Source organism: Strix uralensis, chromosome 28, assembly GCF_047716275.1.
Source record: "Strix uralensis isolate ZFMK-TIS-50842 chromosome 28, bStrUra1, whole genome shotgun sequence".
NCBI lineage: Eukaryota > Metazoa > Chordata > Aves > Strigiformes > Strigidae > Strix > Strix uralensis.
Window position 1 is genome coordinate 5,699,214 of NC_133999.1, and position 21,988 is coordinate 5,721,201.

General features: G+C 41.9%; 1 protein-coding gene across 1 annotated transcript in view; it reads left to right on the top strand.

The window, feature by feature from the left end:
- Positions 1-714: 714 nt before the first annotated feature.
- ANTXR1 (ANTXR cell adhesion molecule 1) overlaps positions 715-21,988 on the top strand; it is a 111,691-nt gene continuing 90,417 nt past the window's right edge. The window contains exons 1-8 of the mRNA XM_074852261.1: positions 715-1,235; positions 10,344-10,415; positions 11,097-11,168; positions 13,693-13,774; positions 14,983-15,016; positions 16,945-17,024; positions 18,782-18,850; positions 20,935-21,015. Coding sequence (XP_074708362.1) covers positions 1,084-1,235; positions 10,344-10,415; positions 11,097-11,168; positions 13,693-13,774; positions 14,983-15,016; positions 16,945-17,024; positions 18,782-18,850; positions 20,935-21,015 — 642 coding nt within the window. The 5' untranslated portion in view covers positions 715-1,083. The remainder of the gene's footprint in view (positions 1,236-10,343; positions 10,416-11,096; positions 11,169-13,692; positions 13,775-14,982; positions 15,017-16,944; positions 17,025-18,781; positions 18,851-20,934; positions 21,016-21,988) is intronic.

Here is a 21,988-nt window from a genome sequence, read left to right on the forward strand (position 1 = left end):
GCAATGAGGAACAGCTTGAAAGCCTGACCCAAGTGCACTTGCCTCCCCTGTCAGAAACCTGACCTGCTACCAGCAGTACTGGGACAACAGGTGAATTGCTACAGACGGCCTGAGAGGATTTGAGGGGGAAGGTTGGGAGCCCCTCCTGGGTTTTCTGCTTTCGTTCTTGCTGGTGTAGGTGTTGTTCTGTATGGGGAATAATGCTCTTGCTTTTGAGCTGTCCTGCTCAGGTTTTGGAGTTTGTAGCTGAAGTTACATTTCTTGGAAGAGGGTGAGTTTAGGCTCTAGTGGTTGAAATGAGTTTGCTAAGGGTGGTAAGAGGGGGAAGCCTGTTTCATAGGCACAGACATTGGTATTTCTCCAGTCTGAGAAAATACAAAGGATGAAACCTGGTGTGGTTTGCCACTTCAACTTTTGTGAAGCTGCTCCAAGTTTTGAAAGGTCTTTAAACTCAGATGTGGCCTACGTGAGAAACAAAGATGTCTCTGGCACAGTGCTGTGTGAGTGCTGTAAGCAAAGTGCTTCTATGTTCATCCCTAAAGCTGCTGTGGTGCATGTTTAGTGTGCTCGGTGCACGGATGATGTGCTTAAAACGAGACTCCAGGCAGCTTGAGTTTTCGCCACAAGGTGGCATTCTTTGAGCTTTTTTTGCTAAGGGAAAAATAAAACTTAACCATCCTTAATAATAACAATAATAATTAAGGGGAGAAAAAACCTCAAACCCTCCCTGTATTTTCTGAAGTCTGTGACAAAGCAAGATTTGTTAGGAGACTGCTGCTTCTCTTGCAGAACAATGGTGCTGCTTTCAGAGAGCTGCAAGTGAGACAGGGTCAAGTCCCTTTAAAAAAAAAAAAGTGAAATACAGTATTGTGCATCTTGAAATCTGAAACCAAGAAACAGAAGTGCAAGGGAAACAAGGGGAAAGTCTTGCTATTCCTGAGGACAACTGTTGCAAGTCGAGTTTTAAGGAATAAAATATACATATATACATTTAAAGGTCATTGAATGGCTTTTGTGGAGAAACCTGTGAAATAAAGGACCCTTGGAAGAAGAGATTTCTTTTTCTCCTCCTCTCTGGATATAATGGCCATTGCAAAGCGAAGCATCTTGAGATTTGGCTTCAAATATCTCTTCCTAGCAACTTTTATGCTAGCCTGTGATGGACAAGGTGGAAAGAGAGAGAATGGTGGTCCTGCCTGTTACGGAGGATTTGATTTGTATTTCATTCTAGACAAGTAAGTCAGTTCTACTCTGTTCTTTTTCAGAGAAATCTTTCTCTAGGCACTAACTGGAATGGCACATACTGATACCGTGGAGGTTTTCTTTGGGATTTGGTTTTGTAGAAATCAATGTGTCCCGGAGGTACCTGTGAAACTCCTTACTACTCCGGTTTTGTTTTTGTTGTGGTAACTTTTTTGGTAGGGCTAGTATATAATCCCATTGTGTTCTGTAAATTAAATTGGCACAAATTTTGTTGTGGCTGATATAGAAGCTTTATTGTGTACTTGACCCTGTAGTTTCTTAAAAGAGTGGTTGGGAGAAGGGCAGCACCCTGGTCACCTCTGGTTTCTCTATGAACCGTGAAGGCTGAGGCACTCACAAAAGCAGGGCTTGGAGAGTTATTATTTCAGGCATTAATTCTGCAGCTGAAAACGTGGAGGAAATGCTCGCCTGCCTGGAGGTCTGCTTCTGCACCGCTTGCTCCTTAGCTCTGAATGTTCTAGAGCAGCAACTTGCAGGTGAAGACTGTGCTCTGTGAGGTGGCTGCTCTGTGTGAAAGGGTCTGATTTGGGCTGCTGTGATGGAAAACAGCTAGAAAGCCTTATTTAAAGAAACCTTTATTGTCTCTATGCTGAGTCACATTTTCTTTGTTTTCTGTTAATCAAATGCATATTTTGACTGCTTAACTGTTTATACTGAAGATAACTTCCTAGCTCACCTTTTTCATCACCCATTGTGATAGTGTCATCTTCTTGGCACTGGTAAATTTTCCTCTTTACAATCTTCAGATTGTAGATGGAGCAATGTGAAATAGATATGTGCTGAGCTTTGGAAAGCTTCGCATTGAAGCAATACAACAATTTGCAAAAATGTATAAAAAAGTACTAGCTGAAATGATTCTCCTAATTTTCTTGATTAAGAACAGTTATTTTGAACCAAAGGTTTGGAAATACTGGAGAATATGCATGCCAGAGCCATGGTACTGACATTATTAACCATAAATTTCAGAGACAGGAAAGTATTTGCAAGTTGCCAAAAGTGCTCGCAGATGAGGCTTTCTGACTGATCCTCTTGAGTGTTTTGCAGTAGCTCCCACATTCCATTAGTATAAATGAGTTGGAATTACATAACACTTTATTACAAAATACTGGGTAAAATGTAAGACAGGGACACTGGATATGTTAGTATGCCAGTTGTCCTAATGCTCCAGGGGAAAGATTTATTTATTTTTTTTTACTTTATTCAGTGGAAAGATCTATCTGTCTAATGCATTTTGTTGCTTTGGCTGTTCAGTTACTAGTTGGAACACTTTTATTGCTACAAATGAAAAAAAAACAACAGAGCGTGATTTGTACTGCAGACAGCTTTTGCAAACTGCATTTCCCTGAGAGGTGAAGCAGAATTGAAGGGTTTCTCAAGTCTGACGGATGTGCTGTGTTATACCTCAGAGCTAACGTAATTTTAACAGCTACTTATTTCAAGGTCTGTGCTGTCCTGTTACTGAAAGACATGACTTTCTAGGCTTGCTCAAGGGATGATGAATTTGGGTGGAAATATAAAGCTTGGCACAAACCCTTAAGTAGGCAGGCTTACCTCAGTGTATGTATCAAGGTATCCAACAAATCCGGCTTTGGCAGTTGCAGGATTCCTATTTCTGGGATTTTTCTGGTGCAGAAATGAACAGGGTCTGATGTAACAATGTCCTTGGTCTCTGGTGGAATTTGGAGGAGAGTTATGATGTTTAAGCAACTAAAGTGTAGAATATGCCATGGACCTGATTGTTTAGCCTTTGAGGAGTCTGATGAGAGACCTACTGTATGTTATCCCATATCCTTTATCTTTAAAACTTTCTTTTATTCCTCAGATGCTAAGCTGAAGTTCTAAAAAACTTGAGTCTCATTTAGCCTGGGTTTTCTGCCTTCTAATTGTTTAGAGAATGTTTTCAGAAATGCTGCTGAAGTCCTGAATGCAGAGAAAGCTGATGCCTATAGAGGCCTTCAGGTAAACTATGAAGCTATAATAATAGACTCAGGGCTCACTGCTTTTCCTTGAAATAGCTCTAAAAATGATTTAAAATGATTAAAAATTATGAAGGACACTGAAGCAGAAGAGATTTAGATTCTGAAACATGTTAATTTCAGTTGTGGAAGAAAGCCAATAAAATATTAAGCAACCTACTTTCTGGGATCAAAGAAGTAATATAAAAATAACAAACACAGCCCTGGAAGTCACCAGCACTGGAGCCCTCTGCTGACCCTGTCGCCTCGGTGCCTGGTTGCGCTTAGTGACTGAGGTCCCTGCAGCACCCTGGCTGTGTGCTGCTCACAGGACACGGCCCAGCTGCTGCACTGTTCACGGTCCTCGTCACAGCGCTGGCTCTTCACGCGTACTTCTGGGCACAAGAAGCCCTTCGAAGTGAACACGTAACCCACCAGGGAAGGGGCTCGTAGTATAGGCTGTTCTCATGAAGTGATGCTCTAGCTCCCCGCAACGTTCTCCTTAGGAGACTCCTGCAAACTTGCTGTGTGAACTGGTGAAGGGAAACCAGGTTTCATCCGGCTGTCTGCTGACAGCTGGAGACATGACTCCCTGCAGATGGCATGCTCAGAGGACCTGAAGCAAATCTCCCATTTCTCATGGTCATGCAGCACAGGAAAATCCTGTATCCAGTCATTCAGAAATAATCCTGTCATGCTACGCAGCCTTGATGTGCATGGAACAAACAGAACAAAAGCTCGAATGATATCAGGTACGCTTGCTAGGTTCCAACAGCATCCTTAGCCTCTGTGTGGGCACTTGCATGGCTTTTATCACTTTCAAGAGTTGGCACACAGCTTAGGTAGCAGTAGAGAAGGCCTCTCATGCTGTGACCATTGGACCTCAGGCTAGCAGAGTTATGTTCCAAAAGTGATGCAAAGACAACCCAGAGGACTGCAGTTTGAGTTGGGCAAACTCCTTGCCAAGTAAAGCTGAAGTTGTCACGCTGTTGTTGGTGCAGTGCTCCAACTTTGGAGGAAACTATGGTTTGCCAGCTCTATTGAGAATCGTTGCTTGACATGCAGCAAACTGAAAAGGACAAAAACAGCATTACAAACACCTAACTAGAAATTCTGAGCTGCCTGCCAGCAGATTCGTTGAAGGAATTGTTTTCACATGAATTAAGACTGGATTAATCCATTTCTCTTGTCCTTTGATTGCACAAAAAAAAAAAAAAAAAAAAAGGTGGAGAGGGCTACAACTCAAGCTGTATGTTATTTGCTATTTAAGTTATATGCAGGATCTAGTCATCCAGGGTGCTGAGCATCTCAAAGTGAAGGTCATACCAAGCTGAGCCCAGTGTTGTGGAAGGTAAGGCCAGCTTATCTTGGGAGAATTGTTGAGAGAGCTGCTCCTAGAGGGCACATCCTTTTGTGTTACTGTGGTGCTGAGGGGTTTCATGGATTGAGGCTCCCATAGGGTGAAGAGTAGTAAAACATATGGCAGGAGACGGTGCCAAAGGATTTACAGCCTGAATGTGAGATAAGAAATAGGGCTTTCATTAAGAAGGAAGAAGAAGAAAGCAGTGAGATGTTGATAAAAAAGCAAATATTTTTTTTCAGATGTCCAGTTATTCTAAAAATATCATCCATGCGACTACTTAATAAAGACTATGAGCCACCCCCTAACTGACATGGTATCTAGTGCTGTAGTAGGGAAACACCCACCATGAGCACAGTTGGAATATTTAGAAGCAGCTCCCAGATTAATTTGTTTGCAGGTAGGGAGGAAGGAATAACAATGAGTAAGTCATCTCAGTAATCTTTTGCTGTATCCTCTGTATGTCAAAGGTGTTATTTCCTATGCTCCTGCCTGTTGTGTGCAAATAGTAGGCATTTTATACCCATGTGCGGAAGACACGCAAGGAACTGTACATGTGTGAAAGAAAACTTGGCTCTAAAAGATCGTTGGCAAAATGAAGCAAGTAATCCAAGATGTTTCCTGTGATCCCTTCGTTATTCAGCCAGACGGCTGATCTATTTTTAACCAGTTGTATTGAAGTGAAACTCCTGCTCTAGAGAGGCTAATAGTTGTTTCTTTGAATCGCGCTTTAGTAGCTGTAGTTACCATGACTTAAGTGGGACTAAATCCAGATTTACACTCAGAGTGTAGAACAACAGAGGGGCCAGAGTGGGATGGACAGCAGACAGACAGACACTCTGCATCACCAGGCAGGGAGACTGACCTGCATGAACCTCTTCTGATAGTCGTGACCCTTTGCCTGGGAAACGTGAGCCCCCCAGCAGAGCTAACCACAGGACCCTTACAGAGCTGAATAATGTTCTAGCCACCCTCATCTGAAGAAATACAAGCCTTTAGCAGGCAATGGTAACATTGAGTGTCTGCAGAAATAGATTCAAAATCAGCTCTGCTCTTTGTTGACCTAGTCAGTGATGCCTTGATTGTTTTTGTGGAATCACAGGCCTGAATCCAGAGCAATATATGTATTTTGTTTGGATGGCAGGCGGCTGCAAGTGTATGAGGGCATAGTTTTTCTTTGTTTTTAGCACGAGGGTTGAGGGATGCTAGCAGGGTAGGGTGGAGAAATTTGCACTTTCTTGTATCTTTTTGCTTGTTGTCTGAAGGAACGTAACTAACTGAAGTCTGCTGTAGGCATGCAATTGCAATGAGCTAAGTTAATATGTGAAATCCTTGCCCATCAACACCTGTGTACATGTTTTTTAGACAGTGGTGAATCTAAGGTTAACTATTCCTTCATAAAAGGGATGGGTTAAATACCCTACATCCAGGATTAAGTGTGTGCTTGCACCACTCTGCACTTTAGCTACTGTTTGATGGAAATCCAGCCCATGGTTACTTGTTGATTAGTTGTTTATTATGTATCCCTGCCAATCAGGAGAGAAGGATGTTCTTGGGCTGCGATTGGGCTTAGAGTCTTATTCTGCTCTGAACTGGTCCTTTATAGACCCTGTCACCTCAAATGTTTGACCATATCTCTGGTGAGCTGCCCTGTGTGAAGTGTGGCACAGCACAGTAGTGTTTCCTCAAAGAACTGCATCACCTCCCTAACACCTCTGTGTTATGTAGTGTTTTCAGAAGAGCTCCTGAAGTATTTGGAAAGACAAAGGACACTTTTTGGCTCATTTGTGTTATTTTTAAAGAGCTCAATAAAAAGATGCTGCAAAACTTCTTGGGTCAATGCCACCTCTGACAGCTATGAGACTTCTTGAAGTTAGTCCAAAACTGTGGAAGTTTAAGGAGAATTTGGATCAACATCAGTCTCTGAATCAGGTGTCTTTATGTACTTCTGTCAGCTGCAGTGCATGTAACTGGTGTGAAATCTGTGTAAGAGTTTGTGGGCTTGATCCTGTTTTCTTCTAGTTTGTCAATTAAATAAAACCATGGGTATTCTGAGAAGGTGCAATGACAGAAATGGAAATAAGGAGTCTAAAAGGTGCAAGAAAGACAAACTGTAAGGAGGTTTGAGTTGCTGTGGCTTTGGGTTACGGTGCATCTTGTCACAGTGAGGGGGAGAAAAGCACCTGCTGGAGGGCAGAGTTTAGCCAGAGCTCTCTGTGTCTGGAACTGTGGGGCCACGGGGAGTGTTCCTCTCACCCTTGCATTTAGATTAGATATACAAAATGCCAGCACAGTTGACCACAGAATGTATCATTCCCTTGTTAAAGGCACAATGGTTTACTTAGTCTTGATTTCCATTTATTGGGCTTTTCTCCAGCAAGAGAATTTGGCATCCTCATGATGACCCTCTTCTTAAATTGCAAGTTTATAGCATCAACCATTCAGCTGCAAAGTGTTGGCTCGCTGATCGTCTTGTTTCTCTTTGGGAATATGAGGAGATAACGATTTTAATTTTGGCTTTTATTGTCTTAGATTTAGGCTACAGAAATATTTGTCCTATTCAGAGTCCTTGGCCTACCTTATGAGAGGCTTCACAAGTGACAAGTGCCTTTTACTGCGGGGCTTCCAAATAACCCAGCTGAAAGGCTTAAGCTAGTACTGTAAGCTAATGGTGGTTTTGTAAACTTTCTATTGACTGCAAAAGCTTTAGTTTTGTTGGTTTTATCCATTCTATGTCAAGTGAAGACTGTGAGAAGTCTGAAGTGTGTTTCAGAAGATGTATTTTATGTAGTAGAGGAGTACCTTTTCCTAAATGCAGACCTGGGTGTTTATAGCCTGGCTTTACTAGGTAGAGAAATTAACTGCAAGTAAACTGCAAGCTGTCCAGCTACAGATGGAAATCCTCCTGTGCTAGAAGGAATGATGCATGGTCAGCAGAAGTGTGAGCCTTCATTGTGAGACCCTTTTATACCTTGCTCTGGTAGAGCTGGAGAACAAATGGACTGTAGACTATTCCAATTGCCCCACTTCAATGGAACTGAAAGCAGAAACCGTCCTCCTTCTGTGGGATAGAGTGGGTTTGTTTTTGTGATTGTAGCAATGGTAAGATGTTCCCTTAAAATAGATGTTTAACATTCTGCTGCTCCTGAAATTCAGGTTGTTCCTTTTGTGTGTTAATAGATGTGTGGGAAGGTTTCACGGAAAAAGGGCTGTAACTTCAGACGCTTGGAGTTTTGTTCCAGAGGGCGTAAAGGTGGGGCTGTTGGTGGGAGAACAAAGTGAGGATGATGAAGTGGGGGAGATGCAGCAGGAGCTGAAGCCATACTTGTGTGAAGAATTAAAAAAGCACTGCTTACCTGAAAAAACTGCCCAAACAATTTAAGGCCAGCGGAACAACAGTTGCAAAGGCAAACACTGAAACAGGATGTGCTATTGACTTATTGACTGGCACGTCATTGAATTGAGCTATTGGGTTTTAAGCTTTATTCTGGCAAATACTGTTTTCAAAAAATGCATGACTCCTCAGAGCCATGGAAAATGACAGGGATTTTAAATGATGACCTACATACCTTAGGTGCTCTGTGGCTGGATCTCATTCCCAGCTGCCTTACTGCAATAGTAATTTTAAGTGATGATGAACTTTTGTTCAGAGAGGAAGGAATAACCATACTTTTTAAGACTAACGTAGCTTTTAGGGCAGTGTCCTGTTGCAAGTGGGGGCTAGCTAGAGCTTCTGTGTTGGCACAGGCTAAGCGCTAAGTTTTCCCTCAACATGAAGTGTAATATAACCATGTCTTATCTGATGGCTGGGAGAAGGTTGGTTAGGATGTACTTGTGAGAGGGTCCTAATGTCACATGTCTGCTACTAGATGGTTCAGAAGACATGTGAAACTTTAATGAGGTGTACTTTTTTTGAGAGGAGGATATATGGTCTAAAGCAGCATAAATTTCACTGAAGGAGGTAGTAATTGCTTTATGGTTAACAAAGCCTTGGCTTCATGTGTCTTCTGGAGACTGATGTAACCACTGCTATGAAGTCAAGGGTTTCTTTTATGCCTCACCTTGTAAAGGCAATACTTATTTTCCAGGCCAGTTCTCAGAAGTGATTTGGGCTATTTGACATTGATGGGACTGGAGTGCCAGTCATATTCAAGGTCTCAGAGTTATTCCAGTTGCACCTGGGTTTGAGCTTTGTGTGTCTCTGTTCTATCAGTTTGCAGTCTGGATGTAGCAGGGGTTAAGTTTCTTGTTTGAGAGCAAGTCCTGATGAACCTCACCCTTCATCTGTTATAAGACACCGATTTTGCCACTGTCTGTGTGGTTTAATTAGTTTATCAAGACCCTTGCTATTGGTGTTTTAGTCCTCTCTGATACACATTTGCATGGAGAACAAGCAATGATTTCAAGTCCTGGTCTGATGAAAGGAAAGAGAGTCAAGAAGTAATCTAGCACTATTAGCATTTGCTTATAATCAAGTCTCCTCTGCAGTCTGTCCCTTACAATCATGGACAAAACAGGGGTGCCTGTAAGGTTATCTGATTGCCTGCAAGGTTATCTCATTGCCAGGAAGGGTCCTCGCTGCGTGTCATCTAAGGCTGCCTTTGGACATACTGGGCTCATATAGAGAAAGAACGGCTTAAGGTATCGTGGAGCCAGTGGGTAAGGCCAAGGTTTCTACTGAATGGCTGTAAATGAAAACCAGGTGTGGGGAGAACAGGGAAGGAAATCTGTGTGACCTGCCCGATGTGGTTTGCGTGCTTGCTGTGCTGCTAGGAAGTGAAGTAATGCTCTTTGCAGCCCTGCTGGGGCTGGCTGCACCAGGTGTGCGAGGCTTGGGTGAATCTATTCATGGCTGTTCTTTGCAGTCCCAGATCTAAGGTAGAACAGAGGCAGGTCACATGTCTTTTCTTTCTGTGAAGTGAAAAAACATCTTCTCAAACGTTCATCTTTCCTTCCTCAGGCTGCAGATCAGTGAAGCTTCTATTAAGGCTGGAATGGTTATTTCCCCTATAATTATTTTTAATTGTAAATAATTAATTAAATAAGTGATGACACATTTATTTTCTAACACTAGGAAAGAATTTTTTTCCAATATTAATATTGAAGTGTTTATGCCAGAGGGGGCATTTAGTGCTGAAAGATTCTGATTAACCTAATTTTTTCCTGGTTCTTACAACATAAAGCAGAAATATCCAGTCCCATTATAGTCCATGGTTTATTTTTCCGAGGAGTGAAATTAGTTTGTTTTGCCTTTAACTGAGGTGTGAAAGAATTAGCCAGAACAGTCAAGATGTGGACCAAAGGTGTTTTACTTTTCATAGTCTCTAGCACAGTGGAAACGCTAGAGTAGTTTAATAATCTGTTCCTCTAACTGCATTTTATTCTCAAAATACACTTGAGCTAAAAGCTCTACATAATGGTATGGCAAGTGAGTTGGTGGAATTAATCTAAAATACTGTGCAGAGACAGGTCTTAGCTCAGGGTTTATTTGTTTAAGGCTGTGCTAAAGGTCTAGTTTAACTGCCATATGTTATTGCCAAGCATAGCCTCAAACACTTGCATGGAGTGTAAATTATTCTTGCTTTTCAAAGTTAAGTAGGAAATGTCATTTATAGTTTAATATATCTTCAAAGGAAGAATATGGACAGTGAGTGTTAAAATAAAAAAAAAAAGGCTAGCTGAGCAATGTGTAACAAAACTTCAGGCTGGGAAAACTACAAAAGCAGCAATTAAACTAATATCTCCTGTAATAATTGTTTCCCTAGATCAGGAAGTGTCCTGCACCATTGGAATGAAATATATCATTTTGTGGAACATTTGGCCCGCAAGTTCATAAGGTAAGAAGTGCTGCTTTGCAGGTAGCCGAGCGAGGAGGGGCTGTGTGCCAGCAGCTAGGAGACCTGCTCTCCATTGTGGTCAAGTAGCACATGCTGGTGCCGGTCCCCTGGTGGAGAGAGAGTTTTTCATGCTTTTCTCAGATCATCTCATTGACTGCTTTTCCCCAGATTTCTGTCATGCAGCAAATAGGAGTAGATAAGCTAATTGTTCCCTTTTTTTCTGCCTGACTTCCATGGGTCAAATTGTATTTTTGTGGGGAAGGAGTCTTCTTGTTTGATGTGCCTCAGGTACAGAAGTATGGATCTGCAGGGAAAGGCCTGAGGCTGTAGCTTTCAGGTGCTGAATGCCTTGAGACTGGATGAAAAATCCCCCAGGCCAGTGGGAGATGTGTTATGATAAACATAATTAACTTTCCTTCATCTCCATGGTGACACCAGGACGTATTTAAGCCTTTCTTGCTTTAGCAGGTGCTATTTACATCTTTTAGCAGGATTCCTTGGGGTTTACCTTGACTAGGGAGGCCCAGGGCAAACCACCTTTTGCTGCTCAGTCCTGTCTTTCATCCTGTTCAGTTACCATCTAGATAACAATCAGAGCACCCTCCGTGTTTGGTGTTATGCATACAGGAAGCTCTGGTCTGGACCACCAAACTAATTTACTTTTTTCCTCCCCTTCTCCAGCCCTCAGCTGAGGATGTCCTTCATCGTTTTTTCAACTAGAGGGTCAATTCTAATGAGGTTAACAGAAGACAGGTAAGAAGTGGTTTAAAGGTGCACAGCAGCGTTTGTGTCCTTGTAGCTTCCTTCACCTTCCTTGCTCAATGATTTCCAGTCCCCTATGAGCAGTGTTGTGACACCTTTGTGCCTCTCAATTTAATTGTTTGAATCATCTGCCCATTTTCACTCATTCTGCTAGAATGCATTCAGGCCTCTTAAGGCAGAGGTTGCCTTCTTAATTTTTAACTTCTAAATGTCTTTCTGTCAGCAATTAGGGTTTTAACTCAAACTGCTTTCATGGAGGGAGTCTGCCTCCCACAGATTTTCAGGCTTTTGTCAGAGAACAAGAGCTGTGTTGCCTTTGAAACATCCTTAGGGAGTTTCTTCTGCAAACAAATAGATGAAACTCCCTTCCCATAAAAAGAAACTTAAAAGCTGTCAGTGATACCCATGCTCTTGAGGTGAACATGATTTCTTAGGAGATCTGAAGGTATGTTACAGGCAAACGGTGTTTAGGACAGGTTGCAAAAGTGTATATTTTTTGGCAATGACAGTTTGATTACCACGTTTCTGAAGCGTGTTCCTGTCCTTCCCTTGTAGATACCCAAGTTACTCCCAGTAAAACCTATGGGATGGATTTTGGTTTTTACTCTGTTTTCAAGGAGAGCTGGATGAGGTCCTTTAATCGCTCTTGCTTCCTCTGTTAACTTCATTGCCACGTGGAGCAAAAATATATGTAACACATGTGAAGGCTGTGTAAGTCAGCATGTGTTTTACATATTGGCTGTCTATGAAATTGCATACCAGAGCAGCTACTATAGAGGAATGAATAGGAAACTGGCCACTTTCCTAAAGACCAGTCCACATACATACCAATCTTGAAAAATGTCATTAAACCCAGCCAGTCTAAGCATCTCTTGCCACTTACTGCAACAATAAGTATAAAGAGAATTAACCATATCTAACTTGGTGCCAGAGGAAAACCTGTTCCCTGCCTCTTTCTGTCTCCCACCCTGTGAGCACACCCCATTGCAACGATCTCTAGTCTGCTAAAGCTCTAAGCTGGGAGACTTAAGTGTTTCCCATGTGGAAATGTATTTCGTGTTTATCCAGCTGTCCTAGAAATGTTGACTGGGAACAGGATATTGATATGGTATTAGTCTAAAAGCCAGCTGACTGGAGAGCTGCTGGTTTTTATTGGAGGACTGATGAACAAGGTGTGGGCTTCATACTGGTCCTTTCTTGATGGAGTAGTAGCAAAACCTTTTCTACCTTGCCCATGCCTCCATGTGGTGTTTCAGCACCTGGATGTGAAGATTAAGGGTGCTTAGCATCCCTTCTGGAAAAACTGTGCATCTGATGGGCTCAGACTGACGTATTTTAAAGACCTTTGCTGCCTATTTTAAAATTTCAGTGTTCGTGTTTGAAAAATAGAAATGCTCTTGATTTTATATTGAGCTTTGGCTTGGTATGTGCATGTGTAGCTGACTGGAGGAAATACCTGCCCTAGCCCACCTGTGACATACAGCTCCATGCCTAACTAGTTTGGGATATCGCAGGTACAGAATGAGTTCTTGAATGTTTGATAATTCAGCCTATTGCAAAAGCAGATACTCTTTTCTCCCTGTGGGAGTTGCTGCTCTGTAGACTGGATAATGCTGATGCACTGCTGCAATCAGCTCATGAATGTGAGACAGAGTATGTGATGATCACACAAACTGGGTTTTCTCAAGTAGTTAAATGCAGGGACAAAACTGACTTCTGGCATTCAGTCTTGCAATGTCAGTGGGGTCCTGCATGCAGTGACTTAATCTTTTTCCCATGAAGATTGTATAGTTTGCTCAGAGATACACCCCACACATTGCAGGGTTTTATCTTGGTATTAAAGACTTCTGGCCTGTATGTGACTTCCAGAATTTGGTGTCTGTAACTCAGTAGAATGACAAATGGGTGCCCGCCCCATTTAGCCTGCAGTTGATCTGTCACTGCCTGGGATTTCTGAAAAAAATAAAACAGGTACCCTGAATCATAATGAGCTATTGGGAAAGGCTTTAATCTTCAAGTCAGTTTGAACAGGAACTGAAGGTGTAATGTCCAAATAACCTGGAATTGCCAGGGTGGTTTGAGATTCTGTCATTTTCGGTGACCGTTTAATTACATTTGTATAGTCAAGTCAGCAAGTGTAAGTGAGGGAAGTGAGCTGGGTGCAAGTCAGCTGCTCTGCTTCTGCATCAGAGCTTTGACCAGGGTTACACAGGGAATATTTATTTAGGAAGACATGTATGAGTATTGTCCTAGGAGATGCTGCTGTTGTGATGCTTCCCCCAGGCTGTGGGAATACTGGGAGCACATCTGCTCTGTTTTCCACTTCCTTAGGAAGGCACCTACCCAGACTTTCCCTTAGCCTATAACATAGCCTTAGCCTGTGTAAACACTGGGTTAACTCTTCACCCCCCACACCCCCTCTCTCTATCCGGTTCTGCCATGCATGTCTTCACCTGGATATCAGCTCCTGATAAATTTGATCTTGGATCTAACAATGCATCTGCATTCATTTCAGGGAGCAGATACGCCAGGGGCTAGAGGAGCTGCAGAAAGTCCTTCCGGGTGGCGACACATACATGCATGAAGGATTTGAAAGGGTAACTAGATTCATGCTATAGTGCCTCTAAACCGTGACTGGGTGCTCCTCGGGAAATGTTAAACAAAGGCATCTGATTAATAATTCTCTGGTAGGTAAGTGGGGCTATTTCCCTTTTATGCGATAGGTACCCTGAAGCCTATGCCTTCAGTGCTGGAGCTGGTACAAGGGAGCTGCAAACCTTACTACTTATCTTTGGTTTTGCCTTCAGCTTTAATGGGGGGAGCTGCCTTTTCAGATTAGGAACAAGGCAGAAGGCTGTAGCGTTGCAATCCCATATGGAACTGTGTTGAAGAAGGGTGGAAAGCTGTCTGGAGTCCTGTACGGGTGCTATAGTAGGCTTGTTAGGGTTGGGTGGGGGTTGAGGCCATGACCCTCGCCTGTTCTCACTGGTGGACAAATAATGCTGTGCAGAAGTTATGGCCTGCTCTGATCTTCTCCTTCTGTATATTTTACAAGCTCAGGAGTTTCTCTAAACCTGAACTCCTAAACCCCCTCTCACTTCTGTGCTACATGTGCATTTGGGAGGATTGTCAAACTGTCTGCTTATTGAAAATGCATGGGAACACACGACAAAAATTCAATTGACCTGACAGAGGTGCTGGCTCTTAACTAGGATTCCAGAACCAAATCCCAGAGTTTGGTGACTTAAACTTTGCAAGAGAAGTCCAAAAAACCAAAGTTAAATTCAGAACAGAAATGAAATTCATAAGCCAAATATGTCAGGGTTGCCTACTTTCAAATTTTGAATTGATGTACACTGAAGCGTTTGCCCTTCTACCTTGCAGAATATGCATGTGCATAGAACAAGTGGGAGGCAGAAGTGTAAGAATATCTCTGCAATTAGTTTATTTGCAATTAGAGTAGTTGACGTAGAGGTGCTGGGAAATATTTATCAATGAACCTAGGATGTTTCTCAAGGAGGAAGGTGAATGTTATTTTCAGATAGCAGAATAGTGGGAGACTACAATATTGCCTTAGGGTTGATTTGACTGAGTTATGCTTTAGATAAGACCTTGAAGTAAAGCAGTCAAAACCATAGGCAAGAAACTGGTTCTGTGAAGCAGGTGTGTCTGAAAGCAGAGGTTAAGTGCAGACTGCAAACATAACATCCTCACTGCCATCTTCTCTTTCTTTCTGGTGCATGTGTAGATGCCCACGAAGTATTATTATTCATTTATTGCTAATAATCTTCTGATTTAATTTCAGGCAAGTGAACAGATTTACTATGAAAATGTTCACGGTGAGAGACTTTCTTGATCCATTGAATATTTTTTTTCTCTTTGTTTTTGACTGATTACTAATAGATTTGAAATGCAGCTTCACTGGGGGAAAGGTGGGGGGTGGCTCCTGTTCTTATAGGAACACAATGTTACTCAGGGTAGTTTTTCCTGGAAAAGAAAAAGAACAGGTGGAGCTTTAAGGATCCAGAGCTGGAATGAATGTTTCAGGCCAAAAGTGAGAAGCCAGGCTGACTGAAGGTGCCTACCCTTACCAAAACTGTCTGGTACCTTATCTTGTTCTTTTTTTTTGAGGACTCAGGTAACCATTTCTTCTTCCTTCTGAAACATGAGTATGTAAGCAGAGGTGCTGTTAGGTTAAAGTGGGGTTTTTTTTTTTCAATAAGCAATTATTAAATCCAGTAGTAAGTTCAGACAATTGCAAAAATGTTTGTCCTTTCCTTGTAATTAATGTAAAAACTTTCTGCACTGCAAAGCCTGAAGTAGAACTACAAACATTGCTTCTTGGAAACCAAAAGATAGGCGACCGGGCGTTTGAGTACAAAGCCGGTCCTAATGGTTTTGCAGGGCCACTCATGAATAAAATGAAGTAGTGACTAAGTCTGCACAGCTTTGGGACTCACCTGTAAAATATGGCTGCAGCAGAATGGAATAGATAACTAGAACAATTTGATTTGGGACTGATAATGCTTTTCCATGCTGGCATACATACTGCAATAAACAGGTTGCCACCATATGCAAGAAGCAGTGGGCAACTGGGTCCTCAAGTCTGAATGTTGGCCTGTGTATTTTGTCTTTATTAGTCCTGTGTGTTTGTCCTTGCTCCACTGAAAGGAGTGTTTATACCACCTGCAGTAGGTCCAAAGGCTCCTGCAGTACTCAGTGGAGAGAAAGGCATCTCTAGAGGTCATTTGGGCTCCTAAAGTTGTACAAGAAGTGCTCGCTTTTCTCCATTTCCTACAGAAAGAGCCTAGGCACTTGAGTCAGGCATCTGCAACATGAATGACCCTGCATGTTGCTTATTGTTTGTCAAGCACTCGACTTTCTTGTTGCATCATTACCATGTTATTTAAAATCGGGATTTCTAAGTGGCACCAAGAAAATTAGTCATTGGATCTCTGTTCTGCAGTAATTGACATTGCTTATTTGGATTTTTGTCTCTTCAGCAACAGCTTGTTAAAGGCACAGCTACTCGTAATGGCAGGAAACTGCCCTAGATAGCTGAAGAAATTTAAAGGTTGATAATTTACACACCTTGACATAATTAGCCTTTATCTTGCCATACCATTGGTTGTGCAAGATGTACCTACAGAGCTCCTGCAGATCTGTAGCAAGTCTATTGTCAGAAATATGAGTTAATCCTACTTGGCCACTCCTGAAAATGAATACAAACTTGTAAAACCCAAGCTGTAATCAGTACAAGGGGAAGACTGCAAGGTTAAACTATGCGGCTGAAATATGTTACATAGGAAGGTTGAACATTTTAGGCCGTTTTTCTACAATATCTGCTTAAATCCCAATTGAGCTTTTTATTACAAGCTGAAAAAAATCTCTGGATTTCTTGAATTGACAGCATTAATAAAATCAGGAAAAAACTAGGAATGCTTTGCATTGGTTTTTTGATGGCTGCAGTCTAATCTACTGGTCTGAAATATTGTAATAGTTATGAGGGGCTGTCAATTAAAAATCATTGGCACATCAAAGGAGTGTGGTATAAAACTGGTATTGAAGGCAGGTGCCCGAGTGGAAAAAATGTGCAGAAATTCATGTCTGCTGAAAACTGGTTGGCTGAAGGGAGGTAAGGACATGGGCTTACTCCATTGTTTCTGGTCCTTTTAAGTGTGCTAACAGGTCACTAGCAGGATGTTTTCTAGACTAGTTTAACAAATACAACTCAAAACCAAGGGACTAAAGAAGTTTGTGTATTTAGGTTACAGAACTGCAAGTGTCATCATTGCATTGACAGATGGAGAACTCCATGAAGACCTATTTTTCTACTCTGAGAGGGAGGTAAGTATCTTACACCTTTTTAGCCAGAGAGACAGTGAAATGTCTGGGCTTGCTGCTTTGAAGGCAAAAGATAGGGAAAACCTTTTTTCCCTAGTAACAAAACTTCCCTTTGCTCTTTAGACATGAATCTTAAGGATAAACATTAACAGCAGCAATGCTTCTGACTCATCAAAACTGAGAGAGTTCATAGGAGAGGAAGGAGGTTTAAATTTGCAGTTTAAAAAAAAAAAAAAATAACCCAGAGGATGGAATGGTTCCCAGCTGAAAAGTTTCAGTATTTACTGGATTGTTCTGGGAAATACCTGATTCTTTTCAGTTTGCTTTTTGTGGAAGAAGAAAATTCAAAGACCGCAGAAAGAGGATGACTGTTGTTGCTGTAATTTTCTGTCACATCAGAAAGCCTTTTGGATGATCAAATCCAAAATTTCCACAAATGTTTCCAAGATTCAACCACGTATTCTCAACACCCTCATTAAATTACCGTATTGTACAAAATGGTAGATAAACAGTAGGTTGAGCACTTGAAAGCTTTTGTTGTAGAGTGTTCCTTTTGATAGTCATCTCTGAAGAGATGAACCAATTTTCACTTGTCAGTCAAATTAAGATGACCTAAACTTGGAAGATGCTATTGTTACATGAATTTGCTATGGGCAGAATTTTTCCTCTTAATCTGTCCAAAGTGCAGCTTTAAATCCAATAACAACAAAAAGAATGGTTTTGTAGAATAAACCCAATATTGCTACAGCACAAACAAATGTCAGGACTCTAGAATTTCCCTCCTTACTGTTCATCTCCTTTTCTTCCCTTCTGAAATCAAAAATCCACAAAAAAACCAAGTTTATTTTTAGAGGTGAATGAACAAGTTGAGAGGTCAGAAGTGTTATATTTGTTTTGGTTTGGGGAGGAACAGTTAGTGAGCTAGTAGAATGGAGATCCTGAACTCAGCTCTTACACTGTGAGTTGCTTCATTTGTTTGGGTTTGTTTCTCGGTGTAAAACTGGAATGATGTTTTTCTTGTAAAGCACTTTGCTATCTAACAACTGGAACTACTGCAGTCTTCTGATGTAATCTGACTTGATACCATCTTTTCTGGGAATGGGTCTTTGGTCAGGTGTTCCTGTTCTAATGAAATATGATTAAATGACTTAATTCATACTTAGGCAGGCAAGAGCATTTAGAACAGTTGCTTTTTGAATAGTAAATGCAGCTTCATCTGCATGTCAATGAAACAGCCTGGCAAAATGGAACTGGGGATGTTATCCATTTATTAGTTTGAGATGCTGTGTAAACAGTGGGAGTGATACAGTTTTGTACCAGATGGAATGAAATGTCTCTTCACCTACGGATGTCACGAGTCCTGGCACACGTCTGAAATAGAAAATATCAAAACATTTTAGGTTACTATTATACTGGGATGTGTCCTAAATGCTGAAAAGAAAATGGATTTAGTTGGTCTTACACCTGTTGGACAGACTAATGTTAGGAAGTTGGAGTAGCTAGGAAGGTGAGCTAATTAAGTTTTAAAAAACCATCAGATACCTCAGGTTTTGTTTTACTAAGCAGATAGCTACTCTAGTAGCACATAAAATGTGTTTTTGCAGAATCAGAGAGGAAAGCTTTTAAAGCTGTTTTTGACAAGCCCCCCCCCCCCCCCCCCCCCATTTTATAGAGAAAGACTAAATTTATGATTAAGACCTTTCAGAAACCTGTATACCATCATATCTGCATCCATCTCACCCTACCTTTCCTTGTTCCAGGCTAATCGGTCACGTGACCTGGGAGCAACAGTATATTGTGTTGGTGTGAAAGACTTCAATGAGACCCAGGTAAATGAGGCGCTCTGTTCAACATGTACCTTTGCCAAGTACCTCGGTAAACAAGAGGCACACGCTCCTGAATCACTTTGTCAGGACTTCTCAAGTGATCTTCCTCTCCTTCTGCTGACTGTTTGACAGTCTAAAGTGACTGCCTGAAGTGTCTTGGTCTGGGTGTTGGGTTTAAGCCCCTTTTTCTGTCTAAATCACTGTATGCAGGGAATGGTCCCTCTGCATGCCATGATGACTCTTGCTAATGGTGGAGAAAAGCAGAGAAAGGGACACATGAAGAACAGCAAATCAGTCTGGCTTAAGTTGTAGGCAGAAGAAGGTTCTGGGGACTTCTTTTTCCCATAAAATCGAGGTATTGCCATATAACACTTCGGTTTCAGTCCAGCTATTATTTCACGGGAAAACTATGCTGTAAAAAGCAAACAGCTTCATTAGTGACACTAATGTTTTACAGTGTTTTCCCATTTGATAGTCTGACTTCTAAATTTATCGTGTTACTATGTCCATGAATTACATTTCACACCAAGTGCAACGGTTGACATATTTTTGTAACATGAGCGAACCACTTGTACAGCCCCTATGTGGAGCGCTGAAATACTTAGCGAATAGAGCTTTTCCAGGTTTTCAGCTTTCTAACAAAGCTTCAAACTGATTCAAAAGGAGTAAAAAAAAACTTGGTTTAGAACAATCTCCTTTGAATCAAAATCAGAGATTAGTGTAACCTATAGAGTAAGTCAGAAAAAGCAAGGAAGGAATAAAAATGGCAAAGAGACTAGATCTAAAGTAGTAGACCTCAGACAGCTGCTACTTGAAGTAGTTTAGATGCTGAAGAAATTAACTGGAATTAGATGACTCTGAAGTCCCAGAATGCACTGGGAGGAGGACTATGGGGAATGATCTGAGGAAACTGTAAACATCCTGGTTGACAGAAGCTGCTGTATCCTGGCCAACAAGCAGTAAGCTGCTTTACTGCCCTTCTCGGAGCAGGCAGAGGAAAGTTGCCTGGAGTATTTCTCTGGATGCAAACCAGGAGGTTGGCAGTTTGGTGTTTTGCTGGAGAAGAGAGAGTTCTGAGTGACATGAGCTGGAAAGGTGGAGCCAGTGGGGTTTAGGGAGGAATGTGTGGCTAGTCTGCTGCCTCCAATTTGCAGTGCTACAGGAAACGCCAGAGAGGCCTGCTGGGTTGATGTTACCTCTGCCATGGGAGAGAATTACTATAACAAACGTTGGCCTTGCAGCAGTAAAACTTGATTCTGCTCCAGCAGATGCATGGAGAGCTCATTACTTCTGAATTGGGCTTATATTTTTGCCTTAACCCTTAGCATGCTATTGACAAGTGAACCTGCATGTAGCTCTTTACCAGTGATGTCCTGGTTCCCCTTACCTTAGCACCACCTCATGAACGGCCTTCTTCCTTGCCATGTAGGCTTCTAAATGCCCTTCTGCTCTCTTTTTCCCCCCCTCTTGGAAAATATGTCCTGTTACAGCTCCCTGCTTTCTTCTTCTTGGCTCTCTAATGGTTGAGCCTAGGAGAAATAGCCAAATCTCTGTCCTGACAGCAAAGGTGAATCAGGCCTATATCTCCAGATGGGGTGTGATTTGCATTAGTCTTCTCTATATGTGAAAATACTGATTAATTTTGATTACTTCCCTGGTTTAAATGATGTGCTGAAGTGTTTTGCTGCATTAGTGGCCTGTCATGTTGATGCTGTGGCCTATTTTGGTTGGGGACTTACTGTGCTGGGTGATTTACCCAGCACAGTAGATGTGGGAGGCAGTTTTTGCAATAAAGATCATTAGGCTCTGGGCATCGGTGAAAGCCACATTCTGTCTTGTCTTCAAAGTTAAGGGAAGCCATCTCTGATTCCCGGTATAGAGCTTTCTAAAATCAATCAGGCTAAACAGATAAACTTTTCAATGCTTGACAGACTAGAATGCACTAGCAATCCGTACAGAGTACTTGAAGTGTTTGGGTTTTTTCACTTGCAAGTGGATGAGTCTGGAGAAGTCTTAATTTGCTGCCTGCTGGCTAATTTATGTCATTCTTTGCATTTCTGTTTTATTTACTTTTACCGCTCTGTCAGCTGGCTAGAATTGCCGACAGCAAAGATCATGTCTTTCCAGTGAATGATGGTTTTGAAGCCCTTCAGGGGATCATAGACTCTGTAAGTATTTTTAATCATGTGTTCGCATGTGTGTGTGTTTGTTTGTGATAGCTTGCACAGTTGAAGGTTTAGTTTTCCTGTATTCACAAGGACTTGCTGACTGCTAATAAATCACTGAAACATTTGATCCAAAGAAACTGATCTCTGTACTAATATTGCTACTTCAAGGTAGAGTTTATCAACAGGTCACAATACAGGAAGCTTTGAGCCCAAATATTATCTTTGTATGTCTCCCTCCTTGATGGGAAGTAACTGACTGAATGGTCTAGGCACATGGTGACAGTTTATAAAATGGCTGCCACAGGCTGGGACAGCAGAGATGTGTTAGAGATGTTCTGTATGAAGGATTAGGGCACTCTTTGACCTCCGCCTTTCTGCTTGATTACCATCCTTTCTGTCCTGATGGATGTGCTGCACTGCTCACCTGTTTGGAATGGGGGAAGGGATCCTGCTCTGTATGCCAAAATCCCCAAAACTCAGCTTTGTACATTCAGCCTCCTGACAAATGGTCTATATTTTTTTCCCCTCCAGACCTAGGTTTCCCGATTCAGATTGATCAGTTCCTGGCATTTCCTCTAAGGGCTGGGTGCAGCATATAAGAGCCGGCCCGTTCTTGAGTGGCTGGGATAAGAGCTAGCAGTTCAGCTGACAGAGGGAGGGGCATAGATTGGTTCCTTTCCCATGTCTTGCCTACAGATCGTGCAAATGGCTCCATGGTCTTTACTGGCAAATAAGGACGTCTCATGAGGATCCCTCTTTCTAGCTCTAAAACTGTGAGCGGCTTAATATTGTCTCACCTAGGACCAATGCTTCCCTTGACTGAGCAGGAAAGGCAATATATGAGAGGATGTGTGTGCCATTTTCCTTGTAAGTGTGAAATGTGCCAAGCGTTCACTAGGAAGCACTATGTTTTCAGATAGCTTTCAGTATTCTTCTGTTCCCTTTGCTCAGTCATATCCCATAACTGTTCTAA